The following is an 18,773-nucleotide window of genomic DNA, read 5'->3' as shown; positions in this document are numbered from 1 at the left end:
ATATTAGGGGCTAGAGTGGGAGGCAAATGTTTTGAGAATGATGAGGGCAACAAATGTGCATATGTGCTTGACACAATGGATGTATATATGGATTGTGATGAGAACTGTACGAGCCCCCAATAAAATAATTTAAACAAACAAACAAAAAAACCCAGTGGTTCTCAACCTTCCTAATGCCGGTGACCCCCAACCATAAAATTAATTTCGTTGCTACTTCATAACTGTATTTTGCTACTGTTATGAATCGGCCTACCCCTGTGAAAGGGTTGTTCAACCCCCAAAGGGGTCACGACCCATAGGTTGAGAACCACTGCTTTAAAAGGTCTTGTGTAGTAGATTTACCAAATGCAATGCATCCTTTGATCTTCTGATTGCTATTTCCATAAGCATTGATTTTGAATCCATGTAAGACAAAAATCTTTGATAACTTATAAATGGATAAATCTGTTATCCATTTGTCATGATGTACCTACTGGTCCAATTGTGAGGACTTTGGTTTTCTTTATATTGAGTGGTAATCCACGTAGAAGGCTGTAGTCCTTGATCTTCATCAGCAAGTGCTTCAAGTCCTCCTCACTTTCAGCAAGCAAAGTTGTATCATCTGCTTATCACAGGTTGTCAGTAAGCCTTTCTCCAATCCTGATGCTGCATTCTTCTTCATATAATCCAGCTTCCTTACTTGCTCAGCATACAGTTTGAGTAAGTATAGTGAGAGCATACAAACCTGATGCACACTTTCCCCAATTTGAAACTATGCAGTATTCTCTTGCTCTGTTCACACACCTGCCTCTTCAGCCATGTATAGGTTCTGCATGAGCACAATAAAACAAAAACTCCCTGCCATCAAGTTGAAGCTGACTCATAAGGACACTACAGGGCAGGGTAGAACTGCTCTGCTGTTTCCAATACTGTCATTCTTTACAGGAGTAGAAAGTCCTGTCTTTCTCTTGCTGAGTTGCTGATGGTTTCAAACTGCTGATTACAGCCAATGTATAAACATTATAGTGCTCTGGAATTTCCATTCTTTTTAAAAAAATCATTTCATTGGGGGCTCGTACAATTCTTATGACAATCAATACATCCATCCATTGTGTCAAGCACATTTGTACATTTGTTGCCATCACCATTCTCAAAACATATGCTTTCTACTTGAGCCCTTGATATCAGCTCCTCATTTTCCCCTCCCTCCCCGCTCCCGTTTCTCATGAACCCTTAATAATTTATAAATGATTATTTTGTCATATCTTACACCGTCCGACGTCTCCCTTCACCCACTTTTATGTTGTCCACTCTTTTCAAGGCCATTCATAGTTTACTATGGTCCACACAGCCTAATACCTTAGCATAGTCAATAAAACACAAGTCCACATCTTTTGGGTATTCTCTACTTTCAGCCAAGATCCATCTGACATGAGCAAGGAAATCCCTGGTTCCACCTCTTCTTTTGAATCCAGCATGAACCTCTGGAACCTCCCTGTCAAAGCACGGCTAACAATGAAACTAAACCTACTAGTGATCATGAAGATGGTGCCTGACTGGACAATGTTCTGCTCTGTTATACATAGTTTGCCATGACTAGGAGTCAACTCAGCGCCAAGGAACTGTAAAAGTTTAGGCCAACATAACTTTAATAATACACAAAAGTTATCTTGTTCTATCACTTCTCCTCCTAACCTGATGAGATCTGATGAGGTATGCAATAACATCAAAAATATCACTCATGAAGAAAATACATCACTCATGAAGATAGCAAAAGGTCATTGAAGGCAGAGGGAAGAAAAGATCAATGTGGATGTCAGAAGAGACTCTGAAACTTGCTCTTAATCATCGAGTAGCTAAGGCAAATGGAAGAAATGATGAATTCAAATAACTCAACAGAACATTTCAGAGGGCAGCCTGAGAAGACAAAGGAAAACATTATAATGAAATATGTAGAGACCTAGAGTTAGAATATAAAAAAGGAACAACATGCACAGAACATCTTAAACTGAAAGAACTCAAGAAAAGAATTCCAATATTGAAAGAAAAAATTCAAGTGAGGATATTATAACTGATCCTACAATAAAAAAGGATTATAATAGAATAACAGGTAAAAGAGACAAGTTAGAAACTAATAAATTTCATATAATGACTCAAGAAGACCTAGAAAATCAACAAATTAATAATGAATATATACAATTAGTATTTTTAAAACTACTCAAAAAGAAGAGTCGTGGACTAGATGGCTTCACTGGAAAAATCTACCAAACATTAAGAGAAGTGATCTCAATCTTTTTAATATCTTCCAAGATATAGAAATACAGGATTACTGCCTAATCCATTCTATGAGGCCAGAATTACTCTGATATCAAGGTCAATGATACAGCAAGATAAAAACAACAACACAGAAGAATTAGCCCTTAAATATGTAGATGTGAAAGTCCTCTACAAAATACTAGAATGTTGAATCTAAAAGTATAAGACTAAATAGCAAAATTAAGAGGAATTTATTGAAGGAATATTTGTTATGTTCAACAAAAGAAAACCAGTCATTTTAATATACCACATTAGTAGAACAAAGCTAATAAACCACGTAATCAGTTAATTGGTGCAGAAAATGCATTTGACAAATTGCAACATTAGTTTCATGTTTAAAAAACACCCAAACAAGCTAGGAAAAAAATTAAGGATATACACTCTCACAATTGGTACCCAATATCTCACTAGAAGTTCTAGTCTGAACACTTAGGCAAGAAATAAAAGGATCTAAATCAGGCAGAAAAACTAAGTCTAACTATCTTTTTTCCACAGGTGACATAATTTACCCAAAAATGACCTTAAATAATAAATAATAAATTAAGGTTGTTAGTACCATTGAGTTGGTTCTGACTCATAGTAACCTATTACAACAGCTAGAAAGACCACCCAGTCCTGCGCCATCCTCACAATTATTATGTTTCAGCCCATTGCTGCAGCCACTGTGTCAATTAATCTCATCTAGGGCATTCCTCTATTTTGCTGCCTCTACTTTACCAATATGCCGTCTTTTGCCAGGGACTGGTCTCTCCTGATACATGTCCAAAGTATGTAAGACAGTCTTGCCATCCTTGCTTCTGAGGAAGATTCTGGCTGCACTTCTTCTAAGACATATTTCTTTGTTCTTTTGGCAGCCCATGATAATTTTACTATTCTTTGCCAGCACCATAAGTCAGAGACATCAATTATTCAACCCCATTCATTGTCCAATTTTCACAGGCATAGTGACTGAAAATACCATGGTTTAGGTTAAGTTCTGAAGATTAAAATGTAACAATCCTTGAAAGGGCCCTCAAATATATTCACATTTTCATTCTCAAAACTTTATATGGCAGATGTGACTTAGAATCTTGAAATGGAGAGATCATCCTAGATTATCCAGGTGGGTTCCAGGGAACCACAAAGGTCTTTATAAGCGAAAGGAAAAGGGGATAAGAGAATGGAGAAAGATGCTGGATGGATGCAATTTCTGGCAGGAGGTCATAAACCAGAGAATGTGGACAGCATCTACAACAGTGGTTCTCAACCTTCCTAATGCTGCGACCTTTTAATACAGTTCATTATGCTGTGGTGACCCCCAACCATAACATTATTTACGTCGCTACTTCATCACTGTCATTTTGCTACTGTTATGAATCAGGAGACCCCTGTGAAAGGATTGTTCAACCCGCACAGGGGTCACGACCTAAAGGCTGAGAACTGCTGCTCTACAAGCTAGAAAAGACTAAACAGATTTTTCTCTGAGCACTACCAGTAGAAAGGCAGCCCAATGAACACCTTAATTTTAGCTCCATGAGACCCTTTTTGGACTTCATTCCATATCTATAAGATAATAAATTTATGTTGGCATTTGTGGTCACTGTTTGTGGCAATTTCTTAAAGCAGAAGTAGAAATGAATACAATTCCAAAGAAAGATAGTATGAGAATAAAAGAAAACAATTTCAACTCCTGCCTCATTCTATACATAACTAAGCTTGTGAAGCTTCTAGAAGAAAACCGGAATATATCTTCATTACTTTGAGTAGGCAAGATTTTTTAGTGGCAATGAAAGCATTAACCATAAAGTTGATAAATTCAACTTTATTGCAATTAAAATGTTTTGCTCATTTAAAAACACCATCACATAGGCAAGTAGGGAAGACACAGGTGGTTGAAAAGCTGACATACATTTGACAACTCCCACAACTTAATCCTGAACATACAGCACAATAAAACTGGGCAAAATACTTAACTTCAAAAAAGAAGCTATATGCATAACAAATAAACACATTAAATTGCAATCAGTATGATTTGACATCCCAAAATAAAACGACATCTACCACAAATGGTAAAAGAAAACACTGAAGCCAATTAAGTCGGCCATATTTCTCCTTATGGAGGCCAGTATGCAAAGGGTGCAAACAGCAAGCCTCCTCGGTAGTGCATGCAGCCTGTCGGCATGTATAGGCTGCCCTAAAGGACCTTGGAGACAACCTTTTGCTGCTTTTCGATGGCTCTGGCCTGGCTAATTTCTGCTCCTCTTAACCTGGGATCCAAACTGGGATGCGAGGTGCTTTTGGGAAACCCCAAGGCACAGTAGCTAGAGTCCACATTGGCCAGGTCATCATGTCTATACACACTAAGCTACAAAACAAGGAGCATGTGACTGTGGCCTTACACAGGGCCAAGTTCAAGTTCCCACATCTCCAAGAAGCAGGGCTTCACCAAGCTTACGACGGATGAGTTTGAAAACATGGTGGCTGAGAAGCACATCATTCTGGATGGCTGTGGGGTCAAATACATCCCTAACCGTGTCCCCTTGGACAAGTGGTGGACCCTGCACTCATGAACGCTTTGGTAGCCCTGTTCCCTGTCTCACCTGTGCCCACCAAATAAATTGAACTTCCTGAAAAACAACAACAAAAGAAAACAGGAAATATTAAGTGGTGGTAAGAATGTAGATCAGCTAAAACTTTCATACATTGTGGGTCACTGGGGAAAACAATTTGAAATTTAAAAATTAAAATTAAAGAACCATGCAGTCTATGACCTAACAATTCCCCTCCTGCATATTTACCCAAGAGAAAGGACAACATATTTATCCAAGAGAAAGGAGAATATATTTTTACCATAAGGGCTGTACATGCATGTTATAGTAGTATTATTAATAATAGTGCCAAAGGGAAATGACCAAAATATCCATCAATAGGACAATGAAAGAAATAAGGTATTATGCAGACATATGATAGAATACTACTCCCAAATAAAAAAAGAAGCTATTGATCTATGCAATAATACTGATGAATCCCAATAGTGTTATGTTGAAGAAATCAGATACCAAAAATAGCTCACGCATGATTTTCCATTCTAGAATAGGCAAAACTAACATTCAGTAGTTGATATCAGAATATTAGCTACATGTAGGTGGAGAAATATTGACTAGAAAGGGTCATATTGGAACTTTCTGGGATGAGAGAAATGTTCCATATCTTGATTAGAACTGTGCTTGAGCAGGTATATACATTTGTCAGAACTCATCAAACTGTACACCTAAAATCTCTGATTTATATAAACTTATCATTGGTCTCATCTGACCTTTTACATTTACAATAGTGAAAAAATATACTATGTTGCACACTAACTACACATATTACAGTAACAAACACCAGTGTGTGAGACAAGATTTAAGACTGGTTGTGATGGATAAGGGTCATATTGGCTGGGACATGATTCTCTTTTCAGCAGTTAAATAAAAACATGATTTGGCAGCTATGTAATGACACAGTTTGGCAGTTTTGTAATGATGCAGTTATTTTCTGATCGGATGTGGTCATGGCCATTTTGCCTAACATCAATTTTCACTTAATGACCAGGTCTTTGGAACCTAATCATGAGGAGTTAGTATATTTTATAAAAATTATATTTCATTTAAAAAATACATCGTTTAGTTTTGTAATATACCACTTCTTTAGAACATAAATAAATATTTACAAAAGGACTCTTTCTCCTACTGCTGTTCCCTAGTTTCCCCGTGTCCTTCCCTAAGGCAATTATTATCAGTCCCTTCAAGAGATATTCTATACATATACAACTGGTAATAACCATATGCACCTTTCTGTCCCTTGCTTCTCCCCCTCCCACATTTAATAATATAACATATATGTAGAATATCTTTCCATATATTGTTGTTAGGTACCATCAAGTCAGTTCTGACTCACAGTGACCCTACTATGTACAACAGAGTGAAACACTGCCCAGTCCTGCCCCTTTAAATAGATCTTTATAAAAAAACAAACTCATTACTATTGAGTCAATTCTGAATCATAGCAATCCTATAAGAAAGGGTATAATTGCCTCTTTGGGTTTCTGAGACTATAACTCTTGTAGGAAGCCTCATCTTTCTCCAATATAGCGGCTGGATATTTTGAACTGCTGATGTTACAGTTAGCAGTCCAATGTGTAAGCCAATTACATCACCAAGGCTCTTCATAGATCTCTACACTACTACTAATCATTGTTACCGAGTTGATTAGGATAGGGTAGAGCTACCCCTGTGGGTTTCTGAGATGTTACTCTTTATAGAAGTAGAAAGCCTGGTCTTTCTTTTATGGAGCCTCTTATCATTTTGAACTGCTGACCTTGTGGTTAGCAGCCCAACTTATAACCATTATGCCACCAGGACACTTTTATAGATCTATATAGATTGGCATAATTCTTTATTATAACAGCATGTATTTCCTTCTGTAAGAGATGTACAGCTTTTCAGTCAGTTCATTTAAAGGGGACCTCATTAGGTAGATCATACAAATTTTTTGTTGTTCAAATTTAAAAAACAAAGCTACCTGATAAATGATATAATAGGACTGCCTTATTCTATCCCAGATCTTGTGATCGAAATAGGATTTCTGGGTACAAATAGAACAGATAGAATATTCATATATAAGAATTATTATATGGTATGAATGATTATACTACATTAGACAAGCATTGGTCTTTTCATGGGACCTTGTCTCCCAGCCTATTCAGACATATGGGCTCCACTTCAATGAGCTTTTCCAGTTGACACCAGCTCTTCTTCCAGCGAGGACTATTTCCTTATTCCATTTCTGGTTGGCCAACTTGCCTCTTTAATTCCTGAGCTGGGACGAACTCCCTGATCACTGTCTTTATGGCATGTCCCATCTTTGGATTGGACTGTATTTTATGAGGGCTATACCTTGAAGTAGTCACTTTGAAATGAGGGGGAAAAAAAAAAACATGGGAAAAGCTCTGCTGGGCAAGGCTTTCATAGTACAAATTTTTCCCAATAGGTGAGCATTGAGTTATTGTACCCTGTGGCATCGCCTGGAAAGGTTCGCTCTGGTCACAGTGAATTTTTTTGTAACAGCAGTTTCACTTGAACCTTGTTTCTACGATGTCCAATTTAAGAGAACAGTGTGTTGCTGTGAAGTTCTGCTTCCTGTTAGAAAAAAAGTGACGCAGAAACTGTTGTGATATTGAACACAGATTACAAGGACAGCACAATAGGAAAAACTCCAGTGTATGACTGAGTGGTTTTCTCATTTCGAAAAAGATGAAATGTTGATTGATGAGAAAACTCATTCTGGACGCCCGTAAAATAAAATGTCAACAAAATCTGTGCACTTGTGCGTGAAGACTGATGGCGGAAGACTGATGGAGGACCATCAAAGAGATGGGGAAGTTATCTGGACTATCTTGTAGCTCAGTTCAGCAAATTTTAAGGGATGATTAGGGAATGAAAAGGATTGCTGTGAAATATGTGCTTCAGGTTCTCACTATCCAGGAAAAGGAGCATCCAGTGGAAACATGCCATGCATTGAAAGAAAGATCTGAAGCAACCCAGACTTTTTCTCCCCAAGGTCATTACTGGTGATAGACATGGTGCTATTCTTAGGAACCCGAAAGCAAACAGCAATCAAGCCAGTGAAAAATGCCAACATCACCTCTCCCCAAATAAGGTCATTAAGTGAAACCAAACATAAAGATTATGCTCATTTGTTTTTTTGATGAGGGGTATAGTGCATTTGGAGCTTCTTCTATCATGTTAGACTGTCAATCAAGATTTCTATTTAGAGGTTCTGAAAAGATTGTATAAGAGGGTGTGACAAAAAAGGCCTGTTTTGTGGAAGACGGGGACCTGATTTTGCTCCATGACAATGCACCTGCTCACACAGCCATCTCAGTGCACCAGTTTTTGGCAAAAAAACAGCATGCCTCTCTTGCTCCGTGCACATTACTCACTTTACTTTGCTCCATGTGACTTCTTTTAATTCCACAAATGAAGAGGGATGTGAAAGGAAAGCAATTGGATGATGTAGAAGAGGTGAAGAAAAAAAGAGGGAGGTGCTGTTAGCCATCCAAACAGTTTAGTTTGAAAAATGTTTCCAATAATAAAAACCAGTAGCAAACTCATAGACTTTGCCAACAGACTTGATGAGGTAGAGAATCACCCCAGTGATCTAGAGGATAACCAGGCAGACTTCAACAAAGGAGTAAGGCAGTCCAAATACGATAATCAGAGAAACTGAAGAAAATTTGAGAGCCATGTCTAATGCTATAAAAAGGAACAAGGTTAGGATAATTGGACTACCTGAACAAGACACAATGAGGAAATCAATGGCAAAAATAGCGAGGGACCTCTTAGAGGAAAACTTCCCCACCTTAATGAATGAAAACCAGGCAACCATTCAAGAGGCCGAGAACACCATCTTGACTTAATTCCAATAAGTCACCAAGGCACACAATAGTTAAACGATTCAACTTTGAGGAAAAGAAGAAAATAATGCGAGCAGCTAGGGAAAAACAAGCAACAATCTATAAAGGTACCCAAATAAGAACTGGCTCAGACCTATCAGTGGACATTATGAAGAAGAGGAGAGAGTGGAGTAACATATTGGAAACATTGAAAGAAAATAACGCAAACCCAAGGAAACTCTATCCAGTCAAATAATCTATCAAGATAGATGGAGAAGTAAGAGTTTTCCTAGACAAGGAAAAACTCAAATAATACTTTAAGAGAAACCCATCCCTATAAAATATCCTTGCTGACCCACTATGGGCAGAAGAATAGCACTCACCAAGCGCAAATAAGAGACAGCCACATAGAATAACCCCACCCAGAGGGCAACGGAGAGAAAACAGGCCCCAGGAAAGCATTGGATCAAGAGTGGAAAGAAGGCAAGAATGAAACACACACATCTATGCACAACACACTGATAAGAAAGGGAGGTAGGAAACACCAAACACAAAAAGGTACAAGACGACATCACAGAGTCCATAGAAGGATGTAATAACTCTGAATACCAATGGACTGAACTCAGGCATTAAAAGGTTGAGGCTAGCAGACTGGCTTAGAAAACACAACACGTCGATCTGCTGCCCATAGGAGACATATCTCAATATTAAAGAAAAAAATAGGCTGAGAATCAAAGGTTGGACAAAAATATACCATGACAATGGCAATTCCAAAAAAAGCAGGGGTTGCAATCCTAATCTTGGAAAAAATTGATCTCAAAGGGCGTCATTACAAGAGATGAGGGGCACCATATAATGTACAAGGGAATAGTAGAGCAAGAACCAGTGAGCATAATAAATATATATGTGCACAAGAGACCTGTAAAATTGGTCAAACACACCACAAGATGAAAAAAGAAATTACAGGCTCAAGAATTATAGTAGGTGACCTTAAAACACCACTCTCCCAGAAAAATAGATCACAGGGAAAGAAGCTTAACAAGGAGACTACAGATCTAAACATTACAATCAGATGACGACTTGATAAAACATTATCAGAGTGCTCAATCCAAATGCAAAAAAATTCACATTCCTTTCAATCCCACATGGCACATCCTCCAAGACAGACCACATGTTGGGACACAAGTTCAATCTGTGTAAATTCAGGCAGATGGAGATCATACAGACTTCTCTCTCCGACCACTATGCCATAGGTTGGAAATCAAAAGGACAATTAAGAAAACAAGGGCAAACAATTGGAGGGCGAATAACTCTCCATTGCAAAAGGTGTGGGTACTGGCCCAGACCAGAGATGAAATCAGGAAGTTTCTAGAAACCAACGAGAACAAGAATATGATGTCCCCAAACCTTTGGGACACAACAAAGGCAGTTATCAGAGGAAGTTTGATAGCAATATATGCACAAATGAAAACAGAAGAGAGACTTATGATTGATATACTGACACAAAACTTAAAGCAATTGGAGCAGAGCCAACAGGACAATCCTACTAATAGCAAAAGAAAAGAAATAATAAATACCAGAGATGAGATTCATGAGAGGGAAAACAAGAAATCTATGGAAAAAATTAATGCAGCTAAATGTTAGTTCTTTGAAAGGATTAACAGAATCAACAGACTGCTGGCAACCCTAACCAAAGAAAGGCAGGAACAAAGTTCAATAGCAAAGATGGGGGATAAAACAGGGAACATTACAACAGACCCTAATTAAATCAAAAGAATAATTACACAGTGCTACGAAGGCCTGTACTCCAATAAATTCAACAATTTGGAAGACATGTACAAATTATTGGAAAAATTAAAAGAACCATATGATAATATCAATAGATACGGAAAAAACATTCGACAACATCCAATACCCATTCAAAAAGATTTGAATAGAAGGAACATTCCTTAATATAATACAAGCTATATATGAAAAACCAACAGCCAATGTGGTAGTCAATGGAGAAAAGACTAAAACAATCCCACTGTAAAAGGGATCCAGACAAGGAAGCCTTTTGTCCCCACTCTTATTTAATATCGTACTGGAGGTCCTAGCTAACAACATACGGCAAAGAAAAGGCATCAAAGGCATTCACCTGGGGGAAGGAAGAGGTGAAACTCTCGTTATTGGCAGATGATATGATTTTGTACATGGAAAATCCTAAAAGTTCCACAAGGGGAATACTGGAAGCAATAAAGGAATATGGCAGAATGGCAGGATACAAGATCAACAAACAAAAGTATATTGGACTGTTGTACACATTGGACAAGACCATGGAAGGATATACCTGACTAACAAAACAAAAGATTTGTAGGAGGAAAACAACAGAACAGTATTATAAGAAACCAAGAGTGACCACAACAAATGGAAAAATATCCCATACTTGTGAATCGGAAGACTCAATGTAATAATCAGTTCTGTCCAAGGCACTCTATAAGTTTAGTGCTGTCCTGATACAAATATCATCATCTTTCTTCAAAGAATGGGGAAAAACTGATTACCAACTTCATGTGGAGAGGGAAGAAGCCCAGAAGTAGCAGAGAACTGTTCAAGAAGAAGGAGAAAGTGGGAGGGCTGGCTTTACCTGACTTTAGCACCTATTATACAGCTACAGTGGTCAAAACAGCATGGTATTGGTATAATGACAGATAGACAGACTAATGGAAAAGAACCGAAAACCCAGAAATAAAATCATCAGCATACACACAACTGATCATTGATAAAAGCCCCAAAAATGTCAAATTGAAAGCGGATGCCCTCTCTAATAAGTGGTGCTGGAAAAAACGGAAATCTACTTGCAGAAAAATTAAGCAAGACTCTTACCTCACTCCATGCACAAGAATAAACTCAAGGTAGTTCACAGACCTTGAGGTAAAACCCCAAACTATTAGGACCATCAAAGAGGGAATTAGGACAAACCTGAGAACTTTGACTAAGGGAATACATAGGCTATCAGAAATAGGAAATTACACAAACACAGAGGAGGCACAAATTGACAAATGGGATATACTGAAGATAAGTCACCTGTGTGCATCGAAAGAATTCACCAAGAGAGTAATAAGAGAGCCCACGGACTGGGAAAACATTATTAGCAATGACATATCAGACAAAGGCCTTATTACTAAAATCTAAAGTATTCTGCTAGCTTACAAAAAGAAAAAAGACCTAATTGCCCACTGAGGAGGTGGACAAAGTACCTGTACAGAATTTTCACAAGGGCAGAAATCTGAATGGCCAATAATCATATGAGGAAATGTTCCTGATCATTAGCCATAGGAGAAATGCACATTAAAACAACTATGAGATACCACCTAACAAACACCTCAAAAGTTAGCACAATTCAAAAAACCAGGAAGTAACAAGTGTTGGGGGGCTGTGGTGAGATAGGTACTCTTGTCTACTGCTGGTGAACCTCAAAGTATGTACACCCACTATGGAAATTGATTTGGCAATATCTAAAACAGTTGGACATCAGGCTACCATAAGACCGACCCAGCAATCCCCCTACTGGGCTTATACACAGAAGAGGCAAGAAACAAACCACGGCCAGACATTTGTGTTCCAATGTTCATTGCAGCACAGTTCACAATTACAAGGAGTTGGAAACAACCCACATTTCCATCAACGGACAAATGGATTAAAAAACTGTGGTACATACATACAATGGAGTACTAAGCATCCCTAAAAAGCAGTGATGAACGCATGAAGCACATTGCCACATTGGAAGAACTGGAGAGAATTATGCTAAGTGAACTAAATCAAGCACAAAAGGACAAGTACAACATGAGTCTGCTGACATAAGCATAAAAATGTGAAGAGGGCATAGGGTAAAAGCTACTGTATACATACATTCCTGGGGTGAGATCCAGATACTATGGTAGGGACGAAACCCAATCCAGGAATACATATGGCTACCAACTAAAAGGAGGGGTAATGAAAAAAAAAGACATGGGTAGCACAGCAACAGGGCACTAACCAAACCAAGGGGAGGGTATTGTTTATATCTCCACAGGTGAGTGGTGCAAAAGGGAACAGACTTCCACCCGGTGCACTAAGACGTGAATGCAACATATTGACACGAAGCAGGGAATCAATACAGCGGTATATGGGCCGGCCCCAATCCCAACTACATACACACACACCCTAGAAGAATTCACTTCAGAGCATAACAATGAACATACAGCTCAGGGAGAGGGGCACGTCTGATCAGAGCACAAAAGAGGAAATGAAGAGGGAAGGAGAAAGTGGAATACACCCTGGCCCATCAAGCCCAGAAAGATGATACTCCTTCTCAGAGCAGCCAATTCACAGAGAAGACGATAGGGTCAGCCTCACCACGAGACACAATGTTCCCCCCTGGCCCATAGCACTATAAGGGACAACACTGGCGGCACAGTTTTGAAATTGTGCCCGATCTGACCCCACCACATGGGGGCAAAACGCTAAGGGCGTGCAACAGAGCAGTAAGGGGAGCAAAGCAATGAAGTCCCTGGGGAATACCAAAAATAGATTTGGGGGGAAGGGTGTGGCACCCTATCAGACTCCACCATTGGGAAAACAGTCCTAACGGTCAAAAAAGAGACCTGGAACTATTTATAGGCTTTTCTTTTAATTTTTGTTGGTTTTGTTTTCTTCTGTTGTTTTGCTCTGTCTTGTTTTTGTGCTTATTACTGTCTCTGTATGTCTGTCTAGATAAAAGAGGTGGAAAAATAATCCTGAGGGGAAAACAACTTGACCAAAGATTCTGGGGGGACATGGGAGAGGGGGAGGTGGGGGAAAGGAAGTGGGTGTTAACAAACCCTGCGACAAGGGAATAACAAGTGATCTAAAATTGATGGCAAAGAGGGTGTGGGATGCCTTGTAGGGCTTGATCAAGGACAATGTAACTGAAAGGAATTACTGAAACCCAAATGAAGGCTGAATATGATAGTGGGACAAGAGGAAAGTAAAAGGAAAGAGAGGAAAGAACTAAGAAGCAAAGGGTATTTATAGAGGTCTAAATACAGGCATGTACATAAGTAAATATATTTATATATAATGATAGGGATATAGATTTATGTACATATTTTTATACATTAAGTATTAAGGTAGCAGACGGACACTGGGCCTCTACTCAAGTACTCCCTCAACGCAAGAACACCTTGTTCTAATAACTCGGCATTACATGATGCTCTCCTTCCCAACACGATCCCTGAAGACAAAATGGGTGCATAAGCAAATGTGGTGAAGAAAGCTGATGGTGCCCGGCTATCAAACGATATAGCTTCTGGGATCTTAAACAAGTGGCTATTTAGTTGAGAAGCAACAAAGTCTACATGGAAGAAGCACATGGGCCTGTATGATCATGAGGTGTTGAAGGGATCAGGTATCAGGCATCAAAGACCCAGAACTTAAAAATCATATCAGTGTGAATGAGGGGGAGCATGGAGTGGAGATCCAAAGCCCATCTGTAGGAAACTGTACATCCCCTTTCAGAGGGGTCACAGTTAGGGTGCAGTACAACTTTCCTCTAGTTCTTTAATGCTTCTCCCAACCCCTACTCCCCACTATCATGACCCCAATTCTACCTTACAAATAAATCTGGCTAGGCCAGAGCATGTACACTGGTACAGATAAGAGCTGGAAACATAGGAAATCCAAGACAGATAAGCCTCTTGGGACCAATAATGAGAGTAGTGATACCAGGAGGGGAAGGGAGAGCTGGCCGGAGAAAGGGGGAACCGATCACATTGATGTACATATAAGCCCCTCCCTGTTGGACAGACCAAAGAAAAGTGAGTTAAGGGAGTTATCAGTCAGTGTAAGACAGGAAAAAATAATAATAATTTATAAATTATCAAGGGCTTGTGAGGGAAGGAGCTTCGGGGAGGGAGGTCAAAAACGAGGAGTTGATACTAAAGGCTCAATTAGAAAGAAAACGTTTTGAAAATCATAATGGCAACAAATGTACAAATGTGCTTGACACAATGGATGTATGTATGGATTGTGATAAGAGCTGTATGAGCCCCAACAAAATGATTAAAAAATGTTTTAAAAGAAAAAATATTTTTAAAATAAGAAAAATGTTCCCATGAATGGAGAATACTTTGAAGGTGATAAGGTAGTTTTGTAAAAAAAAAAATTTAATATAAAGCTTTAGAAAAATTCAATTTTCGGGGTGTAACCCCTCGTACATCTCAGTAAATATTTTTTATCTACCATTTCTTGATTTGGTTTCAGAGGATCAAAAGGATATTTGAAGGCAACTGTGTATTGTGAAACAAATCTTACATAGGTACAGAAATACTATGCTGTCTGCTTTTGTCAATTTTTCATTAAAATGCCATGCTATTATACTTTGAAGACCGCCCTTCCATTTTCCTCTTTGATTCTTCTTAGATGACTCACATCTATCACATCAAAAGGACGTGACAGAGGGATTCAAAATGGGGTTGGACAAACTTATGAATGATATAGTTAGCAATTTTGGAGTATAAGTAGCTAGAAGCCTTCAAATGGGAAAGAAAACACTTGAATTAAAAAAAAAAACTATTATGTGCCAGGAAGTTAGTCCAACACTCAACATGCACCTCATTTACTTTTGCAGAGTATTTCGGTATAAAGAAATAACATCTCCATAAAGTCACAACCACATCATTAAGACACATAGCTTTACCAGTTGTTGTTGTTAGGTGTCATTAAATGTCTTCCAACTCACAGCAATCCTATGAACAACAGAAGGAAACACTGCCAGTTCCTATGCCATCCTCACTGTCACTGTTATGCTTGAGTGCACATACCAGAGTAAGCATTAATCCTTATTAAAATTTTACAAACTTTGTTACACAGATGAATCTATGCATTTTCTATTGCTTCCTAGGAATAGAACACCCACTCCAAGTTTATAAGAATTAAACTGCCTTTCGGCTACAACTTTCTTTTAATTAATCATTTTATCGACAGTCTCTTACAGATCTTATGACAATCCATAATTAAATTGTATTAAGCACACTGGTACATATGTTGCCATCATTTCCAAAACATTTTCTTTCTACTTGAGCCCTTGGTATCAGCTTCTCATTTTTCCCCTTCCTCCCCCACCCTCCCACCCTCATGAATCCTTGATCAATTATACATTATTATTGTTATTTCATATCTTACACCATCCATTGTCTCCCTTCACCCACATTTTAATATTTGACCCCTGGGGGGGTTATATATTCAAACGTGTGATCAATTCCCTCTTTCTCCCTCTTCCCCTCACCCCCCTCATGGTATCGTTACTCCCAATATTATTCCTGAGTGATTTATCTGTCCTGGATTTCATGTGTTGAGAGCTCTTATCTGTACCAATGTACGTACTCCAGGTTAGCCAAATTTGTATAGTAGAACTGGGTCATGATAGTGGGGGGTGGTGGGGGTTGTTAATATTCAGGAAGTAGAGGAATGTTGTGTGTTCAATCATTGCTATTTAGCTATAACTTGATCAAGTTTTAAAGTTTCATCATTTTAAATTAAAATATAATCTAATATATTCTAACAACAATATCAGCACTTACCATTATATTTCATAAAGCTTCTAAATACTGAATAAAGGTAAGGTAAGTCCAGAAGAGACTTCTACTAACCGCAACACCATTAAATTACTTCTAATTATAGTGCACCTTTTATTTGAATTCTACATACATTGAGTAGTGCGTTATACATGTTATACCTTATCTGTTGTTAAAGAAAACTGGAAGGAAATCAGTTTAAGTTACTTCTAATTTTTTAACAAAGTAATAACTTTTGAAAAGCATACACTTTCTCACATGTACAGCTTCTGAACTGTGAGGAATCCATTTTATAACCAGAGAATAAGACTTGGAAATGGCTTGAGAAGGTGGGGTTATCCACAGTGGTTTGTTATTTTAATTTGCACATTCTAAAATCTACAATTCCACATCCTCAACTGTGATGACATGCTTCTGTCGGGTACGGGGATGGGTAGGAATAAAGGGGATTATTAGCACACTCACAAGCCTCAGGAATCTGTGCTGAAATTGTTTTAGGAAAAGTAGGACTGATTTTTTGCCCTGAAAAACCTAAAGCCTATTCTGTATAGCTAAAGGAGAATTCATATAACATGTTTCACATTTGAGATCATCCTGTCCCAACTGCTGTATATCACTAATAACTAGAAAAAAACCAGATATGTCTTTGTAGTAAATATGTGCTTATTAAATTTTACATTAGTCTAAGAAACTCCAGAGTCTAAGACTACCACTGAAGAACATGTGCTACCTACCACCTAGAGGACGTGTTCCCAAAAGCCAAAAACTCAGCTTATATATTTTTAAAATAGCCCCTTCTCTTTGAGGCTGGGGGATGAAAATATGCACATATTCCAAAGAGTTCTTTGTGTGAACAGGTGACCCCTTCCCACAATCTCTGTAATTAATTGAGAAATTAAAGTTGGTTGGCCTTTGAGATCTCTTGTTAAAACACACACACACAAAAAAGGCAGAAGGTCTCAGATATTTGGGAACAAGAGTCTACTATTCTGCCAAGACAGTATGTTATTGTTATTGGAGTGTCTCTCAACAAAACGGTATTGAGTGGTGAGGACGTGATTTTGATTAGGTGGAATGACTCAGCTCTTCCCTTTAAAGAAGGGAGGACTTGTCAGAGCCTTACTTACCTCATGATCAGGGATCTCAGAGGATAGTGTTTTTCCTAGTATGACCCCGGTCAAGTATGTCCAGCATCGAGCTGTGTTGGCATGGTGGTAGCCTCCTGTGTCCATCAAGAATTGTGAAGTTAGGAAAGAAGAGACACAAAACAGCAGGCAAAGGAGGAAGAATAAGAAAAGAGAGAAAAGTGTCTTAATAGAACAGTTAAAAAGACAATTCCAATGTACAGAATTTCACCTACATATCCCTTTATGCGTTTTGTTTTAAACAGTTTTATTGGCACATAATCCATATCACAATCGAACAGTTCAATCATATCAAGAAGAGTTGTATAATCATTACCACAATCAATTTTAGAACATTTTTTTCTTTCCTGCCCTCATCCCTGTATGTTTTAAAACCACTTAGCACGCAGTCTTTAGTGAACCAGTGAGATCATACACAGCACAGAACTAGGAGGTCCCAGGTATACAAAGATTAAAGAAGCTATCATCTCCGAACAAATATGTACCTGGGGAATGCAAAATCCCTAAGTCCTTCAAGAACTATTAGCAAGTTTTAGATCACTGGAGCACAGATTTCTTGAGATGACCTACAATGTGAAGGTTTCTGTGATGTAGTTTGCATTAATTCAGAAAAATGATGGCTTGGTGTAATTTATATTTTGAAACAACTAGACAGTATAGCCCTAAAAAAGTACAGGAAAGAGAAAACAAAAGATGCTGACAGAAACAGACTTCCTTCTTTTAATATCAACATTTCTTTTTCCCACCAATCTCAGGCCTGGGGACAAGGATAAAAATAAGTTGAGATGAGTATATTGACACTCGGACCCTCCTCGTCAGGTCTTGTCACAGTCACCCAGCAGCCATATTATATGATCTAAACATGAGCCTATTTTTATGCTAAAGAAATGTGCTCTTGCCATGTAAGAAGTAGAACACTGGCTTTCAGCTAAATGCTAATACTATGGGGGTAAAATGGAAAGTCTTCCTAACACCAATAAAGCTTTAGGGAAATAAAATCAGGTGACCATAAAATTTATCATCAAAATGGTTGATTTTTATGAGTAACAGAGGACATTATTTATAACTGCACTGCATTAAACAGGTATAAATTGGGATATATCATTACCTTTTTGGAAAGTTTTTCTACCACTTGAAAGGATCCTAGGGTTTCTAAAGTGTGTCTCAGCAGGGTTCACAAAGGATTAGAGATGTAGCTTTGTATATTTCTTTTTAGGAGCTTAGAATTTTCAATTTCTAGGGGGAAAACTGAAACAAGAAGATTGTCCTAAAGCAAGCACCTTGATAAATATAAAAGTAAACAGTATTGCTTCAAAATAATAGTAACCTCTATTAAACAAAAAT

General features: G+C 38.2%; 1 protein-coding gene and 1 non-coding gene across 2 annotated transcripts in view; one reads left to right on the top strand and one right to left on the bottom strand.

Annotated features, from left to right (window-relative positions):
* The window catches only part of HDAC8 (histone deacetylase 8), a 338,343-nt gene that overhangs the window by 162,109 nt on the left and 157,461 nt on the right, over positions 1–18,773 (bottom strand). The window contains exon 7 of the mRNA XM_045290240.1: positions 17,412–17,506. Coding sequence (XP_045146175.1) covers positions 17,412–17,506 — 95 coding nt within the window. The remainder of the gene's footprint in view (positions 1–17,411; positions 17,507–18,773) is intronic.
* On the top strand, positions 4,357–4,490 carry LOC115869671. The gene has a single exon (XR_004046318.1). It is a non-coding gene; the product is annotated as a small nucleolar RNA SNORA70 (small nucleolar RNA).

This window comes from Echinops telfairi, unplaced genomic scaffold (assembly GCF_000313985.2).
Source record: "Echinops telfairi isolate 266 unplaced genomic scaffold, ASM31398v2 ScPeMD7_34;HRSCAF=130, whole genome shotgun sequence".
NCBI classification, from domain to species: Eukaryota; Metazoa; Chordata; class Mammalia; order Afrosoricida; family Tenrecidae; genus Echinops; species Echinops telfairi.
This window is presented reverse-complemented; position numbering and strand designations above follow the sequence as displayed.